The sequence below is a fragment of the Macrosteles quadrilineatus genome, unplaced genomic scaffold (assembly GCF_028750875.1).
Source record: "Macrosteles quadrilineatus isolate MER2022 unplaced genomic scaffold, UCM_ALF_1.0 Scaffold_7__1_contigs__length_78375512, whole genome shotgun sequence".
NCBI lineage: Eukaryota > Metazoa > Arthropoda > Insecta > Hemiptera > Cicadellidae > Macrosteles > Macrosteles quadrilineatus.
This window is the reverse complement of record NW_026542600.1, coordinates 51,813,260-51,836,954: the sequence shown is the minus strand read 5'-3', so window position 1 is coordinate 51,836,954 and position 23,695 is coordinate 51,813,260. Positions and strand designations below refer to the sequence as shown.

The following is a 23,695-nucleotide window of genomic DNA, read 5'->3' as shown; positions in this document are numbered from 1 at the left end:
TGTTGTAGGTTTGATACTTAGGAAGTCCTAAAGGGAGTCCCACACCGGTCCAGTAGCTCTAGCGTAAATCAATTCCACTGCGCAAACAATTTGAGCAGTAAGCATAACTGATTCGTCCTCTTTCTTACAATCCATGCATAATAATAAATACAACTATTTCACAGGGCTAATATTTAGATTCATTTTTATCTAAGTAATCTTTTATCATTGGGCAATTTTGTTTTAGAACAATCAGTTGCAGCCTAGTTCTAATGAAAAGATAAATATATGGTACAACTTTCATGAGATAATAAGAAAAAAAAAATAAATAAGTGTGTATTTCAGATTTTGTTATTTTATAAGTGGAAACAATAAAACTGTTGCAATACAACAAGAAAATTTCTTTTAAAGCTTATTGTTTGCCATTTTGGTGCTCTTTGCCTCTTCGTTTATATTAAATCCAAAGTAAACGCTCATGTTAGCTTTTTAATTGTTGTATGAATCAGCTTAGCTCGTCATGCCCCTGATGTATTAAACCATCTACAGTTGTTATCTTTTGTGATTCTTCTTCCCAAGCTAATGTTTTTTGACTTAAATGTTAACTTGTTTAGTACCTTTCCTTAAATGTATATTTAAATGATTGAACACTTTAGGCTATCGTGTCATACACACATGGAAATATTATGCTTAGCTTTGAGTGTAGCTTTATTTTGTGTTTTGGAATAACGGTTAACAAAAAAGTGAAAACGGGAATTCTAATGTGTGTTTATTACTAAGAGATGCGTTATAACGAAACAAAGTTAATTTAATTCATCTAGATATCTGAGTGTGAGATAGTGCTCACATTCTAATCTAAAGGCTAATAGTTCAATTCCAAGCGATGTTTGTCATTTGGTTATTAATTAATATCCAACATATCTAACAAAAGGTCGGGTTTATATGGTTATAATACAATGATTTGTAACATTCTTCAACAATTCACTTGTTTCTCAACAAATGGAAATGACGTGGGAAAAACAATCATAAAATATAATAATATTATTTTGTTTCGAATAAAAATAAAATAATATGTCTGTATATAACTCAGCTGGATCATAAAATGATTGTTACAAACATGAGACGACTTCAAGATCTTTTACTACAAAACATGTAACAAAAGACTATCGCTCGCCACTTCATGAACAAAAGACGACAGCTGCGGAGTGAAGAGGGAAATAAAATAGTTTGTTTCGAAAAGAATATAAATGATAGGATAGTTTTCTATTCGTTCCCATTAAAATGTCGAAACGATTGTTCATATATTTGATTATTAAACATGGTGTGTTTTTAACATAAAATCCAGCTATTTTGTACATAATACCTTAATATCGCATTTATCAAACCGTATGCGTACGAAACCTTTGACAGATGAATAATTTACCTTTTTGGCACATCAAAATATCATGCGTTTATTTTTGAAAATACAAACAACGTGTTAACTTTTTTTTAAATTTATATCATACAGACAGAGGGAAAAGCCTATTTTCATAAAAAAGTCCAAGAACTGCAAAATGGGCTGTTGAACCAAAGTGCTTGCTGCTGAGAATTATTATAGTAACTATAAACAATTCTGAAACCTATAATGGTTGGAGTAAAGATGGAGGTAAAAAAGTATATTTTTATTTTTAAAAAGGCACCGAGATGTTTGATATGCAAGAAACCTTCTCACTCTTTACATGCTATATTGCATATACACATGGGAGCGTAGTTTTAATAAAACCCCGATCTTTAACTTTATATTAAGTTAGTTATGAGTTGGATGGCTGTTAAGAGATGACAAGATTAAACCCAAAGTACTGAACCTTTTATTGTTCCAAAGTAATTAACTATTACTATTGACGCACAAACCCACCAACGAATGGCTAATTGAAAACGTCCTGGAAGCAGCTAGCACTCTGAATATAATATCCCCAAAAATAAGTCTACTCGAACGTACTGTATTACCAATCAAATATCTAAACCAATTGAAATCCCGTTATTAAAATTCACAAATCACACAACTCCCTCTTTATTTCTAAATCCCCATTCAAATAGAACTTCCGCTTTTAAAACTCCCGGCTAAAGAGCCTATCCCTAAGATAGAGGTAACCAGTACTCACCCAACACTTCTCGGCACCCTGCCCTGGCCGATTGACCCCTTTCCCTACCACATGTGGCCTATTTATTGAACCCAATAGCTACTGAGTGCAAAGCCCTCAATGTTTACTTAAAAATTTCCAGACGCTTCCTGGCTAGCAAGGTCGGACCACAGGTCATCAACACAGGTTGCCTAGGTACCTTAATTAAAGATGTAAGATAGCTACAGAGAGCGACGGTTGCTTATGGGAGAAACGTGCGCTTTCAGTTCTAGTATGTTGTGCGGGAATACTATATTTGTTAGAGCCCAAGCGGAGAGCACTGTGCGGAAATTCCTACCAAACAGGGCACAGGGTCTTCCTCCACCGTGAGCGTTGTAGTACATGATGGCGAGGGGTGTGGTGTTGGACTTTTGCCCTAGACACCAGCACTAGTGCTAGACACCATTGAATGTTTCCTCTGCACCCAAGTTCTCTGTGAAAGGACTACACAATGGACTGTTAAAAAAGCGGTTGGTGATGATATTCAATTATAGTAATCATTGAATAACCTATAAACAGTTTTGAGTCTAAGTAATACCAACGATTCAATCCAACACAATGTATCTTGTATTGTTTCAGTCGTGGTACGACTATAAGCTGCGTTGGGAACCCAAAGAATACGGGGGAGTCCAGATGCTTCATGTGCCTTCAGATCACATCTGGCGCCCTGACATAGTGCTTTACAACAAGTGAGTTATAATTTATCAATCGATTATATTTAAACTATAGTACTACTATTCAGTAATTAAATTATGTTGGAGTAATGGACTTGTTTTTATTATGCTAAATGTAACTTAAAAGTAAAAAATTATTTTTGCCAATAATTATTTCAAATAGTGTGAGTTTTTCTGTGAAGAAACATCCACTTACTTAGTGTACTTAACACAATGAGAATGGACCATTTACTGCTAACACAGTTACTCAAGAGAAAGTTAAGCTTCGTAGCATTATAAAGCCAACAAAGCCTGATGGTTATAGTTATTTAACTAATACATCCTGACCTATCAACAACATAGAAACTTAAGCCAAGCACAGAAAACAAAATAACGATTAATAAGTTAAAAAACAGTCGTTGGATACATTCTCAAAAACTTCCATTTTTACCTAAATAAAAAAGACGTAAAATTTGAGTTTGTTTGTTGTTTTATACTTATGCTATAAAGTAATAAAAAAAAGTTAAGTGATTTTATGAGTGTTTCAAGCAATTATTTGCTTTTGAACTTTATATTTACTATCACCAAGTATAAATTTCTATCAATCAAACTGGGTAAGAAAGTGTGTCAACAATGATTTTACGCAATACTCACTTGTTAAAACTACAATTTTAGGGACGATATTTGGAATACCTCTATGAATTGAATATTGAACCCGATCTTTCAGAGATGCTATAAGATCAATGAGAGTACTTTGATTTTATTCTCATGCAGAAAATCCTATTGCCCCAGAATACTTATGACAGTTTTAAGCCAAACACTCCAACCCATAGACCAAGAAATATTTTTTTCTTACAAACTACATGACATTCGTGTGCAAGAAGCATAACCAATAAAGAATCACAGCAGTAGGATACTGAACGGTCTATTTATAAGACAGCATTGTGAAGAAGATCCGGCATGTAACTGAATGTAGCATAGTATCAACATTTGAAAGATTAGCCCCTTTATTCTTGAGCATTGAAAGGGGCTGTAATTTAGGATATATTTGGTATTTCCCTTGGCATCCCTTTAAGGGGGAGTCTCTCTGATGGCCTAAGTCTTAGCAGGTTCGCTGCAAATGCCTCTGGAAGATCAGATTACAAAAAAAGTAAATCCCTCTTTATCATGGACCACCATTTCCTCATTGAAGATAAGGCTAATTTCTAGATAAATCACGTATCCATAACAACTCTCACTGCACCCCCATGAAACCACCAAGACCAATCACCAAGAACTTTGACAATTCTTATACAATAAGATGGTCTCCCCTGAAAACCCTCTCGTTTGTTGTAAGTGGTATCAATGATTCAATCCACCGACAATAATGTAGTTTTTAAAATGTCCCCCTTTAAAAAAATTGCATTACCTTCTTAAATGTGGTTATAAAAGCTGGTTGTTTCAGAAAACCTTTAGGTACCGAAATGAGATTAGACCAATTGTGTCTCTTTTTAAAACGAGGCTTGTCAGACGCAACCAAGAGCCATGCACTCTCTCATCCGCGTTCATAATCCCCGGTCATATTTCTCGGGCTTCTGCCTGGGTCACCTTTAACCCCCGCTCTAAACACCACAAGACAAAAAAAAATAAACTGCTCACTTTCACACACGTTAAAAAACCTTTATCAAACTAAGTTGTCTGTACTGAAGGCATTCATCTAACAACGTTCAAGCAGCATAATACGTTCCTCTTACCACTAGCATACCCAGCATACATTCATTTATCCTTTATAAAGGGTCCAATAACTTCCCTATATGTAGCTGTGGTTGGTCAATGCACAAACATTTTTTGATTAATCGATCATTCAGAAATAAAATGTTAACAAATTTTGGTTTTTTTCAACCTAATGCAGAAGGACGAGGTGTACCTAATGAAAACTGACGTTTTAAATTCAGCGGTTTTAAATATAGAGGCAAATCTGAAATAAATTAGCAGCAAAGAAACATTCACAATAAGTTTAAAAAAGAGTTTGGTACATCAGAGAGACGTCACGATGGTTGAGGTTACTCTATCACGCACAAGTCATTGTGACCGATGTGATATTTTTATTTCTTAATGTATTGCTGCAAAATAATGTGTATAAATAAAGAATTTCTCTCTCTCTCTCTCTCTGAAACAGTCCTTTTACTTTTACCAACAACGTTTTTGAGGTCGAAAACTGATTCTCCATTATTTGATGCGTGGCCTGAAAAGGTGCATTCCGGGACTTCAGAGAGCTACAGTTGATAAGAAGCCCTGCAAGATAAAATTCTTGAGCACTTAACATTTCTCTAAATTGCCTTTTTCGTGCTTCTTCAAGTTTGGTCTCAGAAGGTGGTCGTAACACCTATTGGTGACAGCTCACATGGGTTGTTCTAGACCATTCTCTTCAGACTTTTAAGAAGGAGAAATATGACTTAGCACTGGGAGTTGGAGGAAAGGTGTAGGAATTAAGGAACAAGATACATAACACAAGATGTCGTGAACAAGGTGATGTTCTCTTTACCATTTAAGCTGTATCATCACAATATTGGTGCGCCTATTGTTAAAACTCCCCTGTACAGAAGGTACAGGCTGATGTACATAGAACAGCGTTGGTTCTTCTAGAAAAACTAGCTAGGTGTAATTATATATTTTAGAGAATGAATAACTGTTTCTTTTAGATGGGAAATCTTTTGGTAGATTCAGCCTTCCTTTAAACCATGAGTTACTAACTCAACTTTATAGCTTATCATGTAGCGGACGTCATTGTGTAGTAATTTTCCTTTATTAGTTCAACCTTAATTGGCATGTATCAACAAAGTAATATGCTGTAACGTAAAATTCTGATTGAATCATGTATAAAGCGTTAGTTTTAACGGTGAAATTATACTTTACTGAAAAACTCTCCTTTTTCTCAGTAGAACGCATGATTACTCAGGAATTATTAAAAATCCCTTCGCTTAAATTTCTGCATGCCTTGAACACATTAAAGATATCACTAAAGCAATTTTCCTATAGAACAACAATATATTCAACAATGTAAACAATAACGTAAATATATATATGTTAGCAATCATGAGATTACACGACCACGCCTGTTGGACAATATTTGGGGTTGAACGTTATTAAAATTATAAGAATTTTGGAAAATTTTCATCGATGGGATTTATTTGTGTAAAATTATGCCGGAAATCACGTATATAATTTTTGTTACAAGGAATACTCTGTTCATAGTAAATAGTATGACTTGATCCCTTCCCTGAATTCCTCTCCCAACACCCCAATAACAACTCGCATGTTACAGCGCGGACGGCAACTTTGAAGTAACCCTTGCTACCAAGGCGACAATATACTACCAAGGCCTTGTGGAATGGAAGCCACCCGCCATTTACAAATCGTCTTGTGAGATTGACGTAGAGTATTTTCCATTTGATGAACAGACATGTGTTCTCAAATTTGGTAGCTGGACGTACGACGGTTTCAAGGTAAGTTGGCCTCGAAAAAGAGGACCGAGTAGAACGAGAAAACAAGGGTTGCCGTCTCAGCAAACGAGTAAAAGTAGCTAAAGTAAGAGCAGTACGCGTAAAGAGTTTAAACGAGTACATACAAGCTCTTTGTTTGGACACAGACATCGTAGTTTCCCCACCCTTGTTTCTTGTTCTACGATTGTGTTAAGTTTGTATTTTAAGGATTTTCTTCCTAAGCTTGCTCTTCCCAAGCACATTATAAGGACGAGGAAAACGTTTTATTTATATTTTTTATAAATAATCCAAAATATACTGTATTTAATAACATATTATATTTTTAAATGAAACAACAAGCTTTCGTTATTTTATGCGTAAACCCTGTGAATAGGCAAGGTGGTATGAATATGTATCAAGTACAAACTTTGAAATCTAATTTTCGTGTTTACACATTAAAGCGGGAAGAAAGTTTTTATTATGCATATGAACGAATAATTTTGTAAATTTACATGTTATGTTGTGCCATCATTAAATAAAACATAAAAGGAAAATATTTTACGATTATTTAATCTAAGATTTTGTATTTATTTATAATACAACACTTTTATACTTAAAATAATAATAGTAAAGTTATAAAAACGTCTTTTATTTAGTACCAAATTAATCATAGTTTACATATTTTGAAAATCAGTAAATTGAAGTGTTTACAATGCATGTACTATTAAATATATTCTTTTTTGTAAACAGCGTATGAAAACAAACATCACGAGGGAACGCGTTTCTTGAGGTTATGTACGAAAAAAACATAATAATTTCATTTTATACGGATTATTTTCAACTTATTATTTCACAACTGTTAAAATTTATAATAAACGAAAAATACGATTAATCTAATGCAACAAACACAAAGAAGTATTCTTTTACTAAAATAAATTAAGTAAACAAGAGGAAAACACAAATTTATAAATACTTGCAAAATTCATTTATACCCTAAATCAAGACAATATCAATTCAACAATGCAAGTAATAGTTTGTGAAAATAAGGTTCCCCAGAATGTTAAGAATGTTACTTGTAACTGTTCACACCACCGGCTTTTCAATCATCCTTGGAAGTGCTGGGACGAGCAACTGATCGGAGAGGGTTAAATGTTTTTTGGTGTCACAGTTAAATTGCAGTGTATGTTCACAGTGCAGACGGAAACTACGAAGTTACTCTGATGACCAAGGCAACAGTCTACTACACAGGGCTGGTCGTTTGGCAGCCCCCAGCCGTCTATAAGTCTTCCTGTGCAATCGACGTGGAATACTTTCCATATGACGTTCAGACCTGTGTATTGAAACTAGGGAGTTGGACTTATGACGGGTTTAAGGTGAAATGCTGCGACAGTTTCCCCCTCCTCTCCTCACCTTGGTCAAACGATCACCCGATCACGTAACGATCACCCGAACACCGATCACCGCACCTCCTGTAACTATCATACAGTAGGATGTTCTGTGCCAGCTATTATCAGTAAAATGTAAGGTTATGACTTGGGGAAACTCGGAACGGTTTAAGTGGTTGAGTTTATTCTTTTTTGCAAACTGCGGTATTGAGCTATATACAGGGTGTCCCACGAAGGGGTTTAATCATTTGATTCAATATTACTACGTTATATGTATTCAATTCAATTCAATTTATTTATTCAGACAAAATAAACATTACATATACTTTTTACGTGAAATAATCTGAAATTATTAACACATAAGTACGTTTTAAAGATATTCTGAAAGAATTTCACCTCCCTAACCATTTTAAAAACAAAATGGTGGTATATTAAAAAATGATACTTTAAGCACATTATAAATAGTGTTTTTGGTTTTGTAAAATATTTGTATTATCACATCCTAGGGAAAGACTTTATCATGAAGAAATAAATGAAAACCCTTAAATTAGAGCCTAAATTTCTAAACCGTGATCCATCACTAGTTAATAAATAATAATAAATAAAGTAGTTTAGTATAATTATTTAATAAAAACATTCCATATGCCACCACTTTGTTTCTACGAGGGGAGCTGAAATTTTCCCAGAATATTTTTAAAACATACTTTACACATTGTTTAAAGTTTCAAAATATTCTGTCTATAAATGGGCAAAAAATATAAAATCAAACGTTTAAACCTCTTCGTGGGACACCCTGTACATATTTTTATATTTTTATAGTATCTGCCAGCAACAGTTGGTTAGCTTCGTTGTGGGTTTTTACATAAGGCAAATATGTTTTACATATGCCATGTACAAGTTTATTACTGTTATTGCTATAGGGCTATCACGAGAAAATATCAAGTTACCATATTGAACAGCAACTGACTGCTCGTTCGTTGGACAATATATGTTCTTGCGCGTGGCTTCTCTTAACCATATCGTGTGTAAAATGTATAACAAGTGTAAACAAACCATTACCGAAGCTACTCAAGTGGATTTAGAATTCTTTCAGGACTGAGATGTTTGAAAATGTCATTCTGCCAAAACATTTAACGCTCTAAATGATACGATTAGAACTGCTGAAGGGTTTGGTAAATTACTTTACATCGTATATAACTATTAAATATATACACGCGGTTGGTTCTATAATCAAATCCAAGGAAATTCTTCTGACTTTATACAGATGTTTCTACAACTCTGATAATTCATGTAGATCTTCCGGTTTGAAATCATTAAATAGCTTCTTTATTCCACCTTTCTAACTATGTTAGTAAATGAGACGATGAATTGTAAAAATCAGCCAAGAAACTTTAAATTATCTTTATAAAATATATACACCAACAAAATGTAGGTTTGCATATTAGTTAATGAAAACGTTACTATAAGAATTCGCACCCTTACTTCTACATAGGCTGTGCCCTAAATACAGGCTTTTACTTATTTTTTACAGTTTATTTTATTTTATTTTATTGTTTGATTTCTGGTGTAACACATTAAGGAAACTATTTAAAGGTGACTTGTTCAATAAAACGATTGTAAAACTATCCTCAAAAAACTAAGACCTAATTTAAGAGTTTGAACCACAATAACAATGGAATGTCGTAAAATGAATTCATAATACTGTAAATCCATCTTTGGTTAATTTATAGTAATATTGTAACAATTGCAAAGGTTTATGGGATACAAGGGTTGATGATCTTTAGAAGGGTCTAAAGACCAGTAAACAAAGTTCCATACAATACAGATGAACGAAAATTGTTTTATTGCAAAGAATAAGCAATAAGCAATGGAAACAGAACAGCAAATGTAATTGTCACTTTGTGAAATGCCGCAGTAGCAGGGGTGGTGCATCCCGGGAACCAGATACTGTAGAGCAGGGGTCCATTTGTCCAGAAATCACTTAATTTCGTCCAGTGCAGCGCCAGACATAAACTAAATTATGATCCGTTCCACTTAAACTCACAAAATATTCTACTCTTGAAAAGATTAAAGATGGGAGGTTTTCCTTGTGTTTCTAAATAATTCACTGATAAAAACAAAACAGTTTAATTTTTTTAAAAACTACACTCTTAGAAATTCAAATAAAATGCAACCTAAGAAAATATAAGAAACAAATTAAAGAAAATTTGGATTTAAGTATATGAAGCCGTAGACATATTAATTTTTTAATATGCTTACAGAACAGTCTGCTTTTTAGTACTGTTTTCAAATTGATACAATTAAGATTTAAATTAGTAAAATTTTATGTATCCTAGTTTCTTAGCGTGAACAACTATAGTACATTTTTAATACAATCAATCGTGAAGACGTTATGAAAAAGGATGAGGCATATAACAAATTGTTGGGCTATTTTACTCGTATTGACTCGTGTGTCAATTTCTGCAGTTTCGTATCTGAGAACGTATTGTTCTCGTTATCTGAGAACGTATCGTTCTCGTTATCTGAGAACGTATTGTTCTCGTTATCTGAGAACGTATTGTTCTCGTATCTGATAACGTATTGTTCTCGTATCTGAGAACGTATTGTTCTCGATATCAGAACGTATTGTTTTCGTATCTGAGAACTTATTGTTCTCGCATATGAGAACGTATTGCTTTCGTATCTGAGAACGTATTGTTCTCGTTATCTGAGAACGTATTGTTCTCGTTATCTGAGAACGTATTGTTCTCGTTATCTGAGAACGTATTGTTCTCGTTATCTGAGAACATATTGTAACGGTTAAATATTGAGTGTAGGACCGTTGCCGTTCGCAATTCAAATAGCGCGGGGTTGTAGTTCACCGAGCGGCCACGCACTGCACCAGCGTCGCGACCCCTATATAAGCAGCACGGGACAAGGGCTAATCACTTACTTGAGCGCTGGGCGAATAGCTAGCTACATCTCTCCCTGGTAAGTGGAGTGGAGTATACATCGCGAAACCTTAGGTCGAGGGCGGAATAGCCCGGTAATAACCAGTGGTGGAATAACCCTGGAAGCGACGAACACTAGGGTTAGGCTGAGGGCGGAATAGCTCTCGGACCGCGTATTGCGAGACGATAGGTCGAGGGCGGAATAGCCCGGTAAATACACCAGTGGTGAAATAACCCTGGTAGCGTCGAAACCTAGGTGTTAGGCCGAGGGCGGAATAGCTCTCGGATCCGCGCATATCCGTCGCGAAGCCGTAGGTCGAGGCCAGTGGTGAAATAACTCTGGTGTCGTCGAATAGTAGGTGTTAGGCTGAGGGCGACAATCGAATCGGTTAATTGTAAGTATAATTGGTTTTAATTCTAAGAGTGAAACACGGTAAATCCATTAATTAGAAGTTTTTATTTTATTTTCGAAGTTAATATTTTAGTTTTATTTTGACCAGTGTTTCACTCACGGAATTAACGCCTAATTATTAATTTGTTTAAATTAGGGCCTAACCCGGGCAGTGATGAATGTGTCATTCACTGAAAGCTGATGCTTTAACGACCATATCTGAGCCCATATTTTAAAACTTAACTATTATTATTACTACTAACCCTGGACTAACTCAATTAAATTAGCTATCCGAGGCCGACAGTACAATTTTGTCCCAGGACGAAATTGCACCGTCACAAATGGCGCCCGAACAGGGACTTGGTAATTATATAGTTATCGATCGTTAATTTTTGCCATTTTTGGCTGGCGCCCGAACGATTTGTTTTTCAGTGAGTAAGAACGGTAAAAATCGAAAATGCGAGTTTTACAATTGTTCTTAAATATTTGGTCTTATCTTCTCTGGCCCGTATACTACGTAGTTACTCCGAGTAAAACTATTGCGGAAAAAACTCTCAGGACTACGTCGAGCACCGTGAGTAGTGCTACAAGTACGGGTGCAATATCGAAAACGACCAAATCGATCGAAACGACTAGTACTTCAACGATTACTACTACTACGAGTACTGGGGCGATATCGAAACCGACCAAACCGATTGAAACGACTACTGCGACAGACGCAATGTTAGCTTTGCCGATAACGACACAAGCTGTAGAATTAAGTTCGAAAACTCCGCCGGAAGAAGATCCTAGGACAAGTTGGATAAGGTCGTTAAATAAAGACGAGCTTAAGCGAGAGATGGATAGGTATGGGTTAGATTCGTCGGGAACAATGGACGAATTAAGACGCCGATTCTCGAAGTTTTGGAAAGAGGGAATTCCCCGAGGAAACCAGCAAACTCCAACTTATGATTCGGAAGGAGAGGCGATTTCTGTAGCGGGAAATCAGTTGTATGTTAGGCCTAGCTCGATTGATGTGCCTAGTAAAATACCAGGTCACGTGACCACGAGCGAGGTTAATAAAATTAAAGAAATTTTAGGAATGCCAGAATATGTACCGTTTGAGGAATTGTGTAAATCAATTGCAAATTTAACACGACGATCGACTACCTACGATACTAACTATCCAACACAACCAATGCAAGGCACGGGCGGAGTAACTTACAGCTCGGTGCCTATTATGAGTACGCAAACAGTCACGTCAAATATGCCTACTGTTAGCAAAATGCGACATTTGCCGGACGAATATAATACTACGCCATCAGTTTGTAGTATTGTGAGAAAATGGAATGTGAAGTTTGACGGACATAAAGATCCCATATCATTCCTCGAACGACTTGACGAGTTAATCGAAGCATACGGGATTAACGATGACGAGATACTTAAAGCACTTCCCGAATTGCTTACCGGTACTGCACTTTTGTGGTACAGAAATGGGAAAGATTTCTGGCCAACATTCGCGACGTTTAGAGATAGTTTCGCGCTACAATTTCTGCCACAGGGTTATCAGCGAAACCTTGATGAAGAGATAAGGCGGCGAACACAGGGCGAAAAGGAGCCTTTTAGGGACTTTGTAGTTGCGATAACGACGTTGATGAGAAGGAAAGGCGGGCTATCGTTACAACAAAAGCTTGACATTATTTTTACCAATATGCGACCGGATTACAAGTTAACAATGAGGAGAGGAGAAATATTCTCTCTCGAGGAGATGATTTCACAGGCGACGCATGTTGAGAGTTATATGCGCGACAAAGCGTTATATCGCCCGCCGCCGCCGCCGTCAATGGCCCTGGTACCGGAAACCGCATATCAACCACGAAAACAACCGGAAAAGCATTTTTTCCAATGCGTCGTTAACGTACCGGAATCACATAAAGACGAACATAGAGACTACGGAAAACATAATGAGGGAATCAAATCAGTCAACCAAGTACACAATAAAACTTATTTTCAGAGAGACGGCTCTAACCAGCGGTGGAATAATCGCACGGTTTATCAGGGCAGGGATAACTACGATACACGTAGGTCGAATAACACGCATACCGCGGATACCGCGAGTAAACAATACAAGCCGGAACCTATTGATGGACGGGTGAAACAACCTGTTCAGCCGTTAATATGTTGGAATTGCGATAAGGTAGGGCATTTATATCGGGATTGCCGGCGCCCGAAAGTTTTAAAGTGTTTCCATTGTAAGACAGTGGGTATTAAAACAGCCGATTGTAAGTGCAATCGGGGAAACGAAACACGGACTCCGGTGGTAGGGGGTCACCCGAGTCCCAAGTAATACAGAAACCCTCGAGTTGGAACAATTGGCTGGAACGGATTAAAATATTTCCACAGGGTTTTGGGTCGGTTAAAGGCCACCCCGACAATCGACCTTATGTTAAAATTTCTATTTATGGTGAACACTATTTAGCGCTGTTAGATTCTGGGGCAACTATAAGCTTGATCAGTTCAAAAGTGGCAGAACACTTGGTAAGTAGCGTAATTAGGCCTAAACCAATTTCGATCGTAATTCAGTTAGCGGACGGTACAAAAACTGAACAAACGGAACTTTTTGAGTTTGAAGCATCGATTGACAATAAGGAAAGTTTATTACAGGCAGTCCATCTACCTTCACTTACTAGCGACGTCATATTGGGAATAGAAACACTACATAAGCTAGGATTAATTACGTATAATGTCGAAACGTGCCATTTGAAACAAGATGGCTCCACGGACGTAGAACCGGGCAAATCAAAGATAGGTTCTATTAAAACTCTTACTGAGGATCAAGAAAATCGATTTCAGTCGTTTCTAAAGGATGAATTACCATTGTTTGACCAGGTATCGGGAAGAACTAACCTCATAGAACACAGAATTAAATTAAATAAAGGCGTAACTCCCATTAAAAAGCGAGATTACCCACGTAATCCTGCAATGCAGCAGGTTATTAAGGAGGAAATATCCCAAATGCTTAGAGACGGAGTAATTGAGAGGTCGAATAGTAGTTGGTCCTCACCCGTTGTATTAATCCGAAAACCCTCAGGACGTTATCGATTTTGTATCGATTTCCGATCATTAAATCAGGTGTCAGAACTTGATGCCTATAACCTACCTCGTATCAACTCTATCCTAGAGAAACTTAGGTCTGCCAATTTTATTACTACATTAGATCTCGCAAATGGTTACTGGCAGGTTCCATTAGCAGAGGAAAGTAAGCCCCTAACAGCGTTTAGTATTCAAGGCTTAGGGTTGTATCAGTTTACAGTTATGCCATTTGGTCTTCACTCTGCGCCGGCCACTTTTCAACGGCTCTTAGACCAAATAATAGGACCGGAATTAGAACCACGAGCTTTCGCTTACTTGGATGATTTGATCTTAGTTTCTCAAACATTTGAAGAACACTTAGAGCTCTTAAAAGACGTTTTCCAACGGCTACGTACTGCTAGTCTTAAGCTTAACATTGAGAAGTGTAAGTTTTGTCAGACAGAGCTGAAATATCTAGGACACATGATAAATTCAGAGGGTATAGGGACCGACCCCGACAAAGTTAGAGCCATCGTCGAGTATCCGCGCCCAACGACGGTAACACGTCTTCGTTCATTCTTAGGCCTTGCGTCATGGTACCGACGATTTATAGATAAATTTTCGAAGATCGTCGCTCCTCTCACGGGCCTCTTAAAGAAAGGTGTGAAGTGGAATTGGAGTGAGAAACAAGAGAAAGCCTTTTGCGAGTTGAAAAATCGTCTCGTTTCGGCACCTATTTTATCGTGTCCAGATTTCAGTCAAACATTTAAACTGCAGGTTGACGCGTCAGATGAGGGCCTCGGGGCTTCCTTAACTCAAAAGAGAAATGATGCCGAAGTTGTGATCGCGTACGCTAGTAGACTTCTGTCCAATGCTGAACGGAAATATACCGTTACAGAAAAGGAATGTCTCGCTTTAGTGTGGGCCGTTAAAAAGTTCCGACCATACCTAGAGGGGTACAAATTCATAGCTGTAACGGATCACATCGCCCTCAAATGGTTACTGCGACTCAAGGAACCGTCCGGCCGCTTGGCTCGTTGGGTATTAGAAATCCAACAATATGAATTCGAGGTCGAGTATCGTAAGGGAACAGCTAATAGGGTCGCTGATGCACTATCACGAAATCCCATTGAGCACCCGTGTGAAGATGTCCGAACAATGGTTTGCCCAATAATCGCGCAAACAGACGAAATTAACGAGCAGTCGGAACCAGATCATTGGTACGACACTTTGTTTAAAAAAGTAAACAAAAATCCGTCTTCGTATGAGAAATTTACAATCCGGGAAGGCAAGTTGTATAAGCTTGTCCGAAGAACCGGGAAATCGGGCGTGATGACGGAAAGCTGGAAACTTTGTGTTCATGCGTCAGACCGAATGAAAGTACTACACGAGACCCATGACTCACTTACTGCCGGTCATTTCGGGTTCAAGAAAACGGCGTCCCGCGTCGCTGAGAATTATTTTTGGCCGGGTTGGAGAAAAGAAGTGAGGCAATATGTAAGGACTTGTTCAAGCTGTCAACGATTTAAAGTCGAACAAGTAAAACCAGCGGGTCAAATGCACTACCGTCCACCGGGTGGACCGTGGCATACGGTGTCCGCAGACTTGCTAGGACCGTTACCGAGATCTAGAAAAGGAAATACATTCATAATCGCTTTCCAAGATCAATACAGCAAATGGGTAGAGATGGCACCTCTGAGATGTGCCACGGCCAAAAACGTGACGGACAAATTTAAGGAGTTAGTACTACTACGATATGGGGCACCCGAGACATTAATAGTTGATAATGGTACCCAGTTTTGTGCGAAACTCTTCCAAGAGATGGCTAGGGATTGGAACGTGTCCTGTCAACACACGGCTCCCTATAGTCCTCAAGGCAACCCGATTGAACGGCGAAATAGAGTGATTAAAACTCTCGTAGCACAGAGTGTTAGGGGTGATCACAGGACATGGGACGAACACCTTCGCGAGATTTCGTTCGCGATAAATACAGCTACCCATGACTCGACACAGTTCACGCCGGCAATGCTATGTTTCGGCCGCGAGCTTCGAACGCCTAGGGCGTTACACGGACCTTCATTTGAACGGACTTCGGAGTTAGGAGAGGTGGAGCGTGTGGAACAACACGCCCAACGGATGCAACGGTTTAAAAGGTTGTACGATACCACACAACGGAACCTACAAACTGCTTTTAACGTACAGGCTAGACATTATAACTTGCGGAGGAGAGATGTGCGGTATGACGTAGGTCAGTCCGTCCTAAAACGAACTCACGTACTTTCGTCGAAAGCTGAAGCTATCGCGAGTAAATTAGCGCCAAAGTATGAGGGGCCCTGGGTTATCACACGTCGATCAGGGTACAATTTGTACGAAGTAAAAGATCCAAATAGTCGTCGCAAACAAATTGTCCATGTTAAGGATCTGAAGCTTTTCCTTGATAGGAGTGAAAATAATTAACGTTCAAAAAGGGTTAGATCAAGTATCCTGTCACTGAAATGTACTAACAACTGGGTTCTTGGGATCATTTGCATGCTCTACTGCCGAGTTCTAATGTTTTTTTACATTTGCAGGGTTTCATCTGGCTTTCACTTGACGCATTGCGCATTTCACCACGCTGCTCCATCCATCCTTGCGGTTGGGCGACGACCTTAAGATGGCAACCATTCGGCCACAGATTAAAATGCGGGATTCCGAATTACAGGGCTTAATAGGCGATGGATTAGTAGATGGAGTGACCCTAAGTTCGTATTTTCGACTAATCGAACGCCGTAGCCGGTACTATCACACGATACCTACTACCTGGGCTTTTGACACCGTATTCCTGAGAGACTGGAAGAACGGGGGCGTTGAGAAGACCAAAGGGCGAATTCGGGAAATAAAAATTTTTCAAGAAGAAATTTTGTTGTTTCCGATACACTTACCGAACATTGGTCAGAACGGACATTGGGCCCTGGTCTACGTTCACATCAGGGACAAAACTATCCAGGCGTATGATCCTCTCCACCTTCCTAGGTTAGACGAAATGAAGGAAATCTTCGGATTCCTTCGAGAAGTTGCCCGGCTCCAGTACGCGAGTTTCGATCCCGCCGACTGGAAGATGTTTGAGACCCCACCACAAGCACCGAGACAGCAAGACTCGGTGTCATGTGGTGTATACGTTTGTGCTGTGGCGGAACAGATATCGAGAAATAATGGGTCAATACGGGACGTACTCGGAGATGTCAAAACACTCCGAAAGTGGATAGGCGCGGCCATCAGAAGGGGACGTCTCAGCGATGAAAATTTTGAGATCATAGAACCATCGACAGCCAGGGAAATCGAATTAAGATTTGTGGGAACAGAACAAGCACAAATGACACGCTTGGGGGTCACAGGTCCGGCCGGGAAGGAAGTCGTCTTCCAAATGGAAGACAACGTGAGTTTCAGTCATTATAGACAATTCAAAGAAGCCCCAAAATTTAATAAAACGGATCCTAAGAGGGAAGTATCGGTGTCCCCCGTCCTGACACTTATGGTTGATGATGATGATCTTCAGGTGGTGAACGACCCTTCCATTATTGAGCCACCACCGGATCCAATATCGCCTCTTCCCATATCCCCAAAACCATTGCAAAAGTGTGACAAATCGCCCGGGATAGGACGAGAAACGTACGCGAGGGGGCAATCCCAAAACGACGAATCATCTGAGACTATTGGCTACCGAAGACGACGAAAATCCAAACATTTCAAAGTCCGACGCTGGAGAGAAGACGGAACATGGTACCGCGAAAAAGTCTTGAAGCCTCAGTTCCGGAGGCAGGATGATTAAGGATTTTTTTTGTTTTGTGTTCAGAGGAAAAATTTTTAGTTTCAAGAAGAGTTTTCGTTCTTTTTAATGTCGTGAGTGACATTACTTATAGGAAGATCTAAGTTTGTTTATGCAGGGATGCTGCAGTAAAGTATTTTGTTCCTGAAGTAAGAGAATTTTTTTTTGTTGGTTTTTTTTCCACCCCGAACTAAGAAGGGGGTGTAACGGTTAAATATTGAGTGTAGGACCGTTGCCGTTCGCAATTCAAATAGCGCGGGGTTGTAGTTCACCGAGCGGCCACGCACTGCACCAGCGTCGCGACCCCTATATAAGCAGCACGGGACAAGGGCTAATCACTTACTTGAGCGCTGGGCGAATAGCTAGCTACATCTCTCCCTGGTAAGTGGAGTGGAGTATACATCGCGAAACCTTAGGTCGAGGGCGGAATAGCCCGGTAATAACCAGTGGTGGAATAACCCTGGAAGCGACGAACACTAGGGTTAGGCTGAGGGCGGAATAGCTCTCGGACCGCGTATTGCGAGACGATAGGTCGAGGGCGGAATAGCCCGGTAAATACACCAGTGGTGAAATAACCCTGGTAGCGTCGAAACCTAGGTGTTAGGCCGAGGGCGGAATAGCTCTCGGATCCGCGCATATCCGTCGCGAAGCCGTAGGTCGAGGCCAGTGGTGAAATAACTCTGGTGTCGTCGAATAGTAGGTGTTAGGCTGAGGGCGACAATCGAATCGGTTAATTGTAAGTATAATTGGTTTTAATTCTAAGAGTGAAACACGGTAAATCCATTAATTAGAAGTTTTTATTTTATTTTCGAAGTTAATATTTTAGTTTTATTTTGACCAGTGTTTCACTCACGGAATTAACGCCTAATTATTAATTTGTTTAAATTAGGGCCTAACCCGGGCAGTGATGAATGTGTCATTCACTGAAAGCTGATGCTTTAACGACCATATCTGAGCCCATATTTTAAAACTTAACTATTATTATTACTACTAACCCTGGACTAACTCAATTAAATTAGCTATCCGAGGCCGACAGTACAATTTTGTCCCAGGACGAAATTGCACCGTCACAATATTGTTCTCGTTATCTGAGAACGTATTGTTCTCGTTATCTGAGAACGTATTGTTCTCGTATTGAGAAAAAACGCGTTGTCTTGATTATGGTGTTGTTGCCATAATCAATTTTTGTGTAGATGTTATTGAAAGTTATTAAATACGGGTCTATACGTATTGAGAAGAGTATTTTATACTTGACTCGCTCGTATCTTAAGGGATGCTCAAGTGATCTTATTGCAAACGTCGCAGGAAACATCAAGTTTCACCTAAAATACGTTGAGATGTTATAGGAACTGAAGGTACGTCAAATAGAAAAATGGCCTAAGGAGAAATTATTGTAAATGCACCAATAGATAATGTGCTATTTAAATGTTTGGTTGAATCTCACAAGATATAAAATTACCCGAGTACATATTAATTACTTATTTAATCATTTTTATTTTGTATACTTAAACGAGTATTAATGAACCACAGAATTAATTTGTATATGAAATAAATTGAGTTGCACACTATCTTTTACAAGTTTTGCTATTAATGTGCTGTGTTAAAGGTTTTACAGTAATTAACATTACACAAAGTGTTTTGTTACACGTGACAGTTAACGTGAATTTTAAATATTTTTACAATTACTGAAAACAATTAAGTGCTTCAGCCAATCATGTTGTTAACGCTTACATATAATTCCCGAATTGTTTAAGATTAATTACCACTTTCAAGATATTTAATTGGCCATATGAAAACATCACATTATATTCCTTACAATGATGATTTCAGTCATAAATTCCTTCTAGTCATTCAACAGGGCCTTTCAGCACTGTTCTGGGACAAAATATTAATAATTTGGCATCCCTGTAATTGTAAAAATACATTAAAAGTAAAACTTTGGTTTTAAGGAAAGACAGGTTTGAAATTACGTTTCCAGGTGTGATTCCAGTATAAAATAAATCAACTATTTAAAGACTTGTTGACAATTCAAGAAAACAGGACTTGTAGAAAAACGAAGGCTCCAGATTATACATCCGGACAATTCATACTTTTTGACCTTGCAAAATACCATGTTGAGACTTATTCACAATAAATTCACCATTACACCAAACCGTTTAGGAAAACAGTAAAAAATACATATCACCTGATTGGCAATGAAGTAAAGGATTCAAGGCTACCAAAATATGAGCCTATTTTGTCCTTAAACAATGTCTTGTAGTAATTAATTTAGGTTGTGTTAAAAAAAAAAACGCTCTGTACATTCACACAAGACCGTGCCTTAAGATCACACACACTTAAATGATGATAAACGCGTTTGTAAGTTTATTTTTTTAAGATATCGTGATTGCTCCAGGGTCAAGGTTCTATTACCAATCACAAATAAATTTCCATTGTAAAATAGCCTCATTATTATTAAAATATACATTTTTGTTTTACAGGTAAATATGCAAAACTCAGACAAATAGAATTTAACACAATCATGACGTGAGTCTGACACCAACTTTGAGGTACTTATTATGTAAAATTAGCGTCATGAAACGGATCTAAATCGGGCCACTGAGTTGTCAATGGTAACATCATCCGACTCATTTCCTCTTTTGACGTCCGATTTGAGGCAATAGAGCCTGTTGACAAACGCCTTTAAAACTATGCAAATTTGAACCCGACTCACAAACAGCTTTTCCAGAATTTATTCGTTACAATTATCTATAGTAATATTAAACTTTATAAATAAAAACACAAACATGGAACAACGGGTATTGGATTTTTAGCGTTCGCTGCGCTCACTTGCCTTCGGGTTAGCTCGTTCGCTACGCTCACTTGCCTTCAGGTTAGCTCATTCACTACGCTAACTCGCCTCCAGGTTAAAGTTCGTTCGCTATGCTCACTCACCTTTTGGTTGCAAAATTGGCTGTTGTCATAAATGTAAAAGAAATAATAGTGCTGCACCCTGTTGGTAATCCTTGTAACTTTAATGCTATTGAACATCATAGAAAAGAACCAACTTGTTTAATTGAAACAGCTGTTAAGATTCATTAATTCCATTTCTCATAAGGTTAACATGGGAAACTCCAGAGCCACTGGGGCGGAGCCGATTGGACGGATCACGAAATTGATGGTGTATAAACCTATTCCATGAAATTCTACACGTATGTACCAAGTTTCGTGGCAATCGGTTCAGCGGTGTCTGAGTTTATCACTGCCAAATATATATATACAAACATCCTCTTTTATACTTACAGATTCATTCTGTTCCATACACACGGATTTTTAAGGCATAAACGTAGACAGGGTAGTTTAATGAATTTGATTTGGTTATTCAGAAAATTAACATATTTATTTAGTAAAAGAAACTCTGCTAAGGAACTATGATTTAATTAAAATCATGGCGTACATTTTAAATATATTAATAGTTATTCTGGATAAGTAATTTATTTATTCTTTATATATATATTTGTATTTCAGTTGTATATTGTTGCTTTTCTTTCGCTTAAAACGTGTTGAAAGTCGATTTACGAACTAGTATTGCTCAGTTTATTTGGAATTCATATTATCAACCTCATCTATTTCGAAAGAGTACGATTTGAGTGTGATCCGAATATTTTTATGAGGATAATTCTATAGAAAAAACTATTGCATAAAGGGTTTGCAGCACAGGATTTCTTTTGACACAGTACTGGATTAACAAAATAAATCCGAGATTGATGCATTCAAGATACATTATCTTTATAACAGATTCTAAAAAAATATAATTATGATTGATTCAGTTCTCTGTAACTAATAACTAGTCACTTCACATATTCACCCTATTGAATATTTTCATCCACATTTTTGACTACATAAAGCAATCTTACATAAGTAATCAATAAAATGGACCACAGCTACATTACACCATAAAGTATTCTCCAAGTATTGTTATTGTAATAACAAACCTTATAAGATTATGATTTATAATCAGAACAATAGGATGATCTATCCTGTTTGATGGGTCGCTATATAATTCTAACAAGGAACATCTATGTTGATTGGATGTTCCATGTTGATCATCCAACATAGATTATTCAACAGAGCTTATCATTGATGAAATGTCGTTGTTGAATATTACCATACAGATATAAAACAATTTTGGATGGATAAAACCTCTATATATTGAGGTTAAGTATTATAAAAACATTTTGAGGATGGTTCTAAAAACAACGTCACACCATTCACTATAAGCGCAAATAACTTCACTTCATCAAGGATGGACTTGAACGATAATTATCATACAGTTTGATTTCATATTGTAAAAGTCGTCCATTTTCGGGCTTCAGGAGATGATTGGCATTGTTAAAATGACTAAAATGATCACCGACGTTTCGAATGTGTTTAAGAAATCCATCTTCAGGGCTACATACAATTCAACTACTTTCACCCAACTATCCAAAATGTCTACAAATATTTTTGCCAGCTCAATGACGTTGTCTTCTTCCACAGAACAAGATTTGAAAGACTGCCATATTCAAGCTGGCACCCCTGTTAAAGTCTAGGTTTCATAAAGTGTGGCAGATTTATCAATGCAGAATTTAAAAACAGTAAAATAGATATTTTAGTTAAATCTGAAAATGACACAGACTAGGCTGCTAGGTGACAAGACTTGCTACTTTTGGATATATTATTAAATAGTCTGCTACATACAAGTTTTAAAGTGTTTAATTTTTCTTTAAATAAATCAGGCAAAAGTATTGCTAATGTACTCTTTCAGGGGGGTATGTTCAATGGACATGGCTTGATGGTATGTTAGGGGGATATAAATTTGGGACGTTACTCCACTAGTCTTCGCCTACCATTGTTAGGGGATAAAGCCGTTCGTTGTTCTTATTTATGGTTCCTACGTTTCTGTTAGCTTAAAGCTATGGATGCAATTGTAGGGTTTATTAGTTAGTAGTTAGTAGTTATTATTAGTTCAATATCTATCACGATCAGTCTATTATGGGAGCTGTTAATTATTGAAGAAATAAAAATAAGCTTTTCAGTCGATAACAAATTTACTGAAACCCCCTATTATTAGGCAAAAACATAATTCAATAAATACACAGCAAAAAGGTTCAAAGTTGTCAGAAGATATTAAAAACATGATTTTTGCAAGACACCACACTATTTTGCAGCCACTCCAGCTTCAAAATATTTACACTCTTTGAGATGTGGGAATGTTTAAAAAATATTTTGATGGCTTTTAAAATACTTAAAGTTCTACAACCTGTCCAACAACCAGTTTTAATTGTATAACTTATCCCTCACGCTGGTTTTGGTTTAAACTCCAGGGATATTGCGATGCAAAAAGTATTATTTTAGTATGCTAGCTATGGTTATCTAATGGAATTCTGAATTTTTAGCAGTTGTAATTACTTCGACTTTTAAGACTATAGGTGAACCTGTTCAGAAGAGTTTCATCTTTTTATTTCTTATCTACAAACTGAGGTAGTTAACTCTACTCTGATATAATTTTAAGGAGACCCAAATTTTGTTTGTGAGATTATACACACTCGTAGACTATTTAGTTTATATGGCGAAAACCTAAAGTGTCATAAGTAAAACTTAATATTATCATCATGTGTTTTTTATGTGATTTTTTGAAATATTCTACTATATCATCTCTAGAACTATCCTACAAGGTATGTTTTCTCTTTGTTCTGAGAATCTTTTATCTTATTTGGAATTCAAACGGGCATAGTTCTTGGTAAAAAAAAATGGCAAATCCAAATATATTATTTTTTATTTATCTTTATGGTATTTCTTTCTTAGGACGCTATGCACGAGCCCGGGATTGCTTTTCACATAGCTTCAGAGGTTGCGGCATTAT

At 37.4% G+C, this 23,695-nt stretch overlaps 1 protein-coding gene across 1 annotated transcript in view; it reads left to right on the top strand.

Moving 5' to 3' along the window:
• The window catches only part of LOC128998975 (acetylcholine receptor subunit alpha-like), a 115,826-nt gene that overhangs the window by 57,588 nt on the left and 34,543 nt on the right, over positions 1–23,695 (top strand). Inside the window, exons 6-7 of the mRNA XM_054425331.1 lie at positions 2,715–2,824; positions 6,093–6,273. Coding sequence (XP_054281306.1) covers positions 2,715–2,824; positions 6,093–6,273 — 291 coding nt within the window. The remainder of the gene's footprint in view (positions 1–2,714; positions 2,825–6,092; positions 6,274–23,695) is intronic.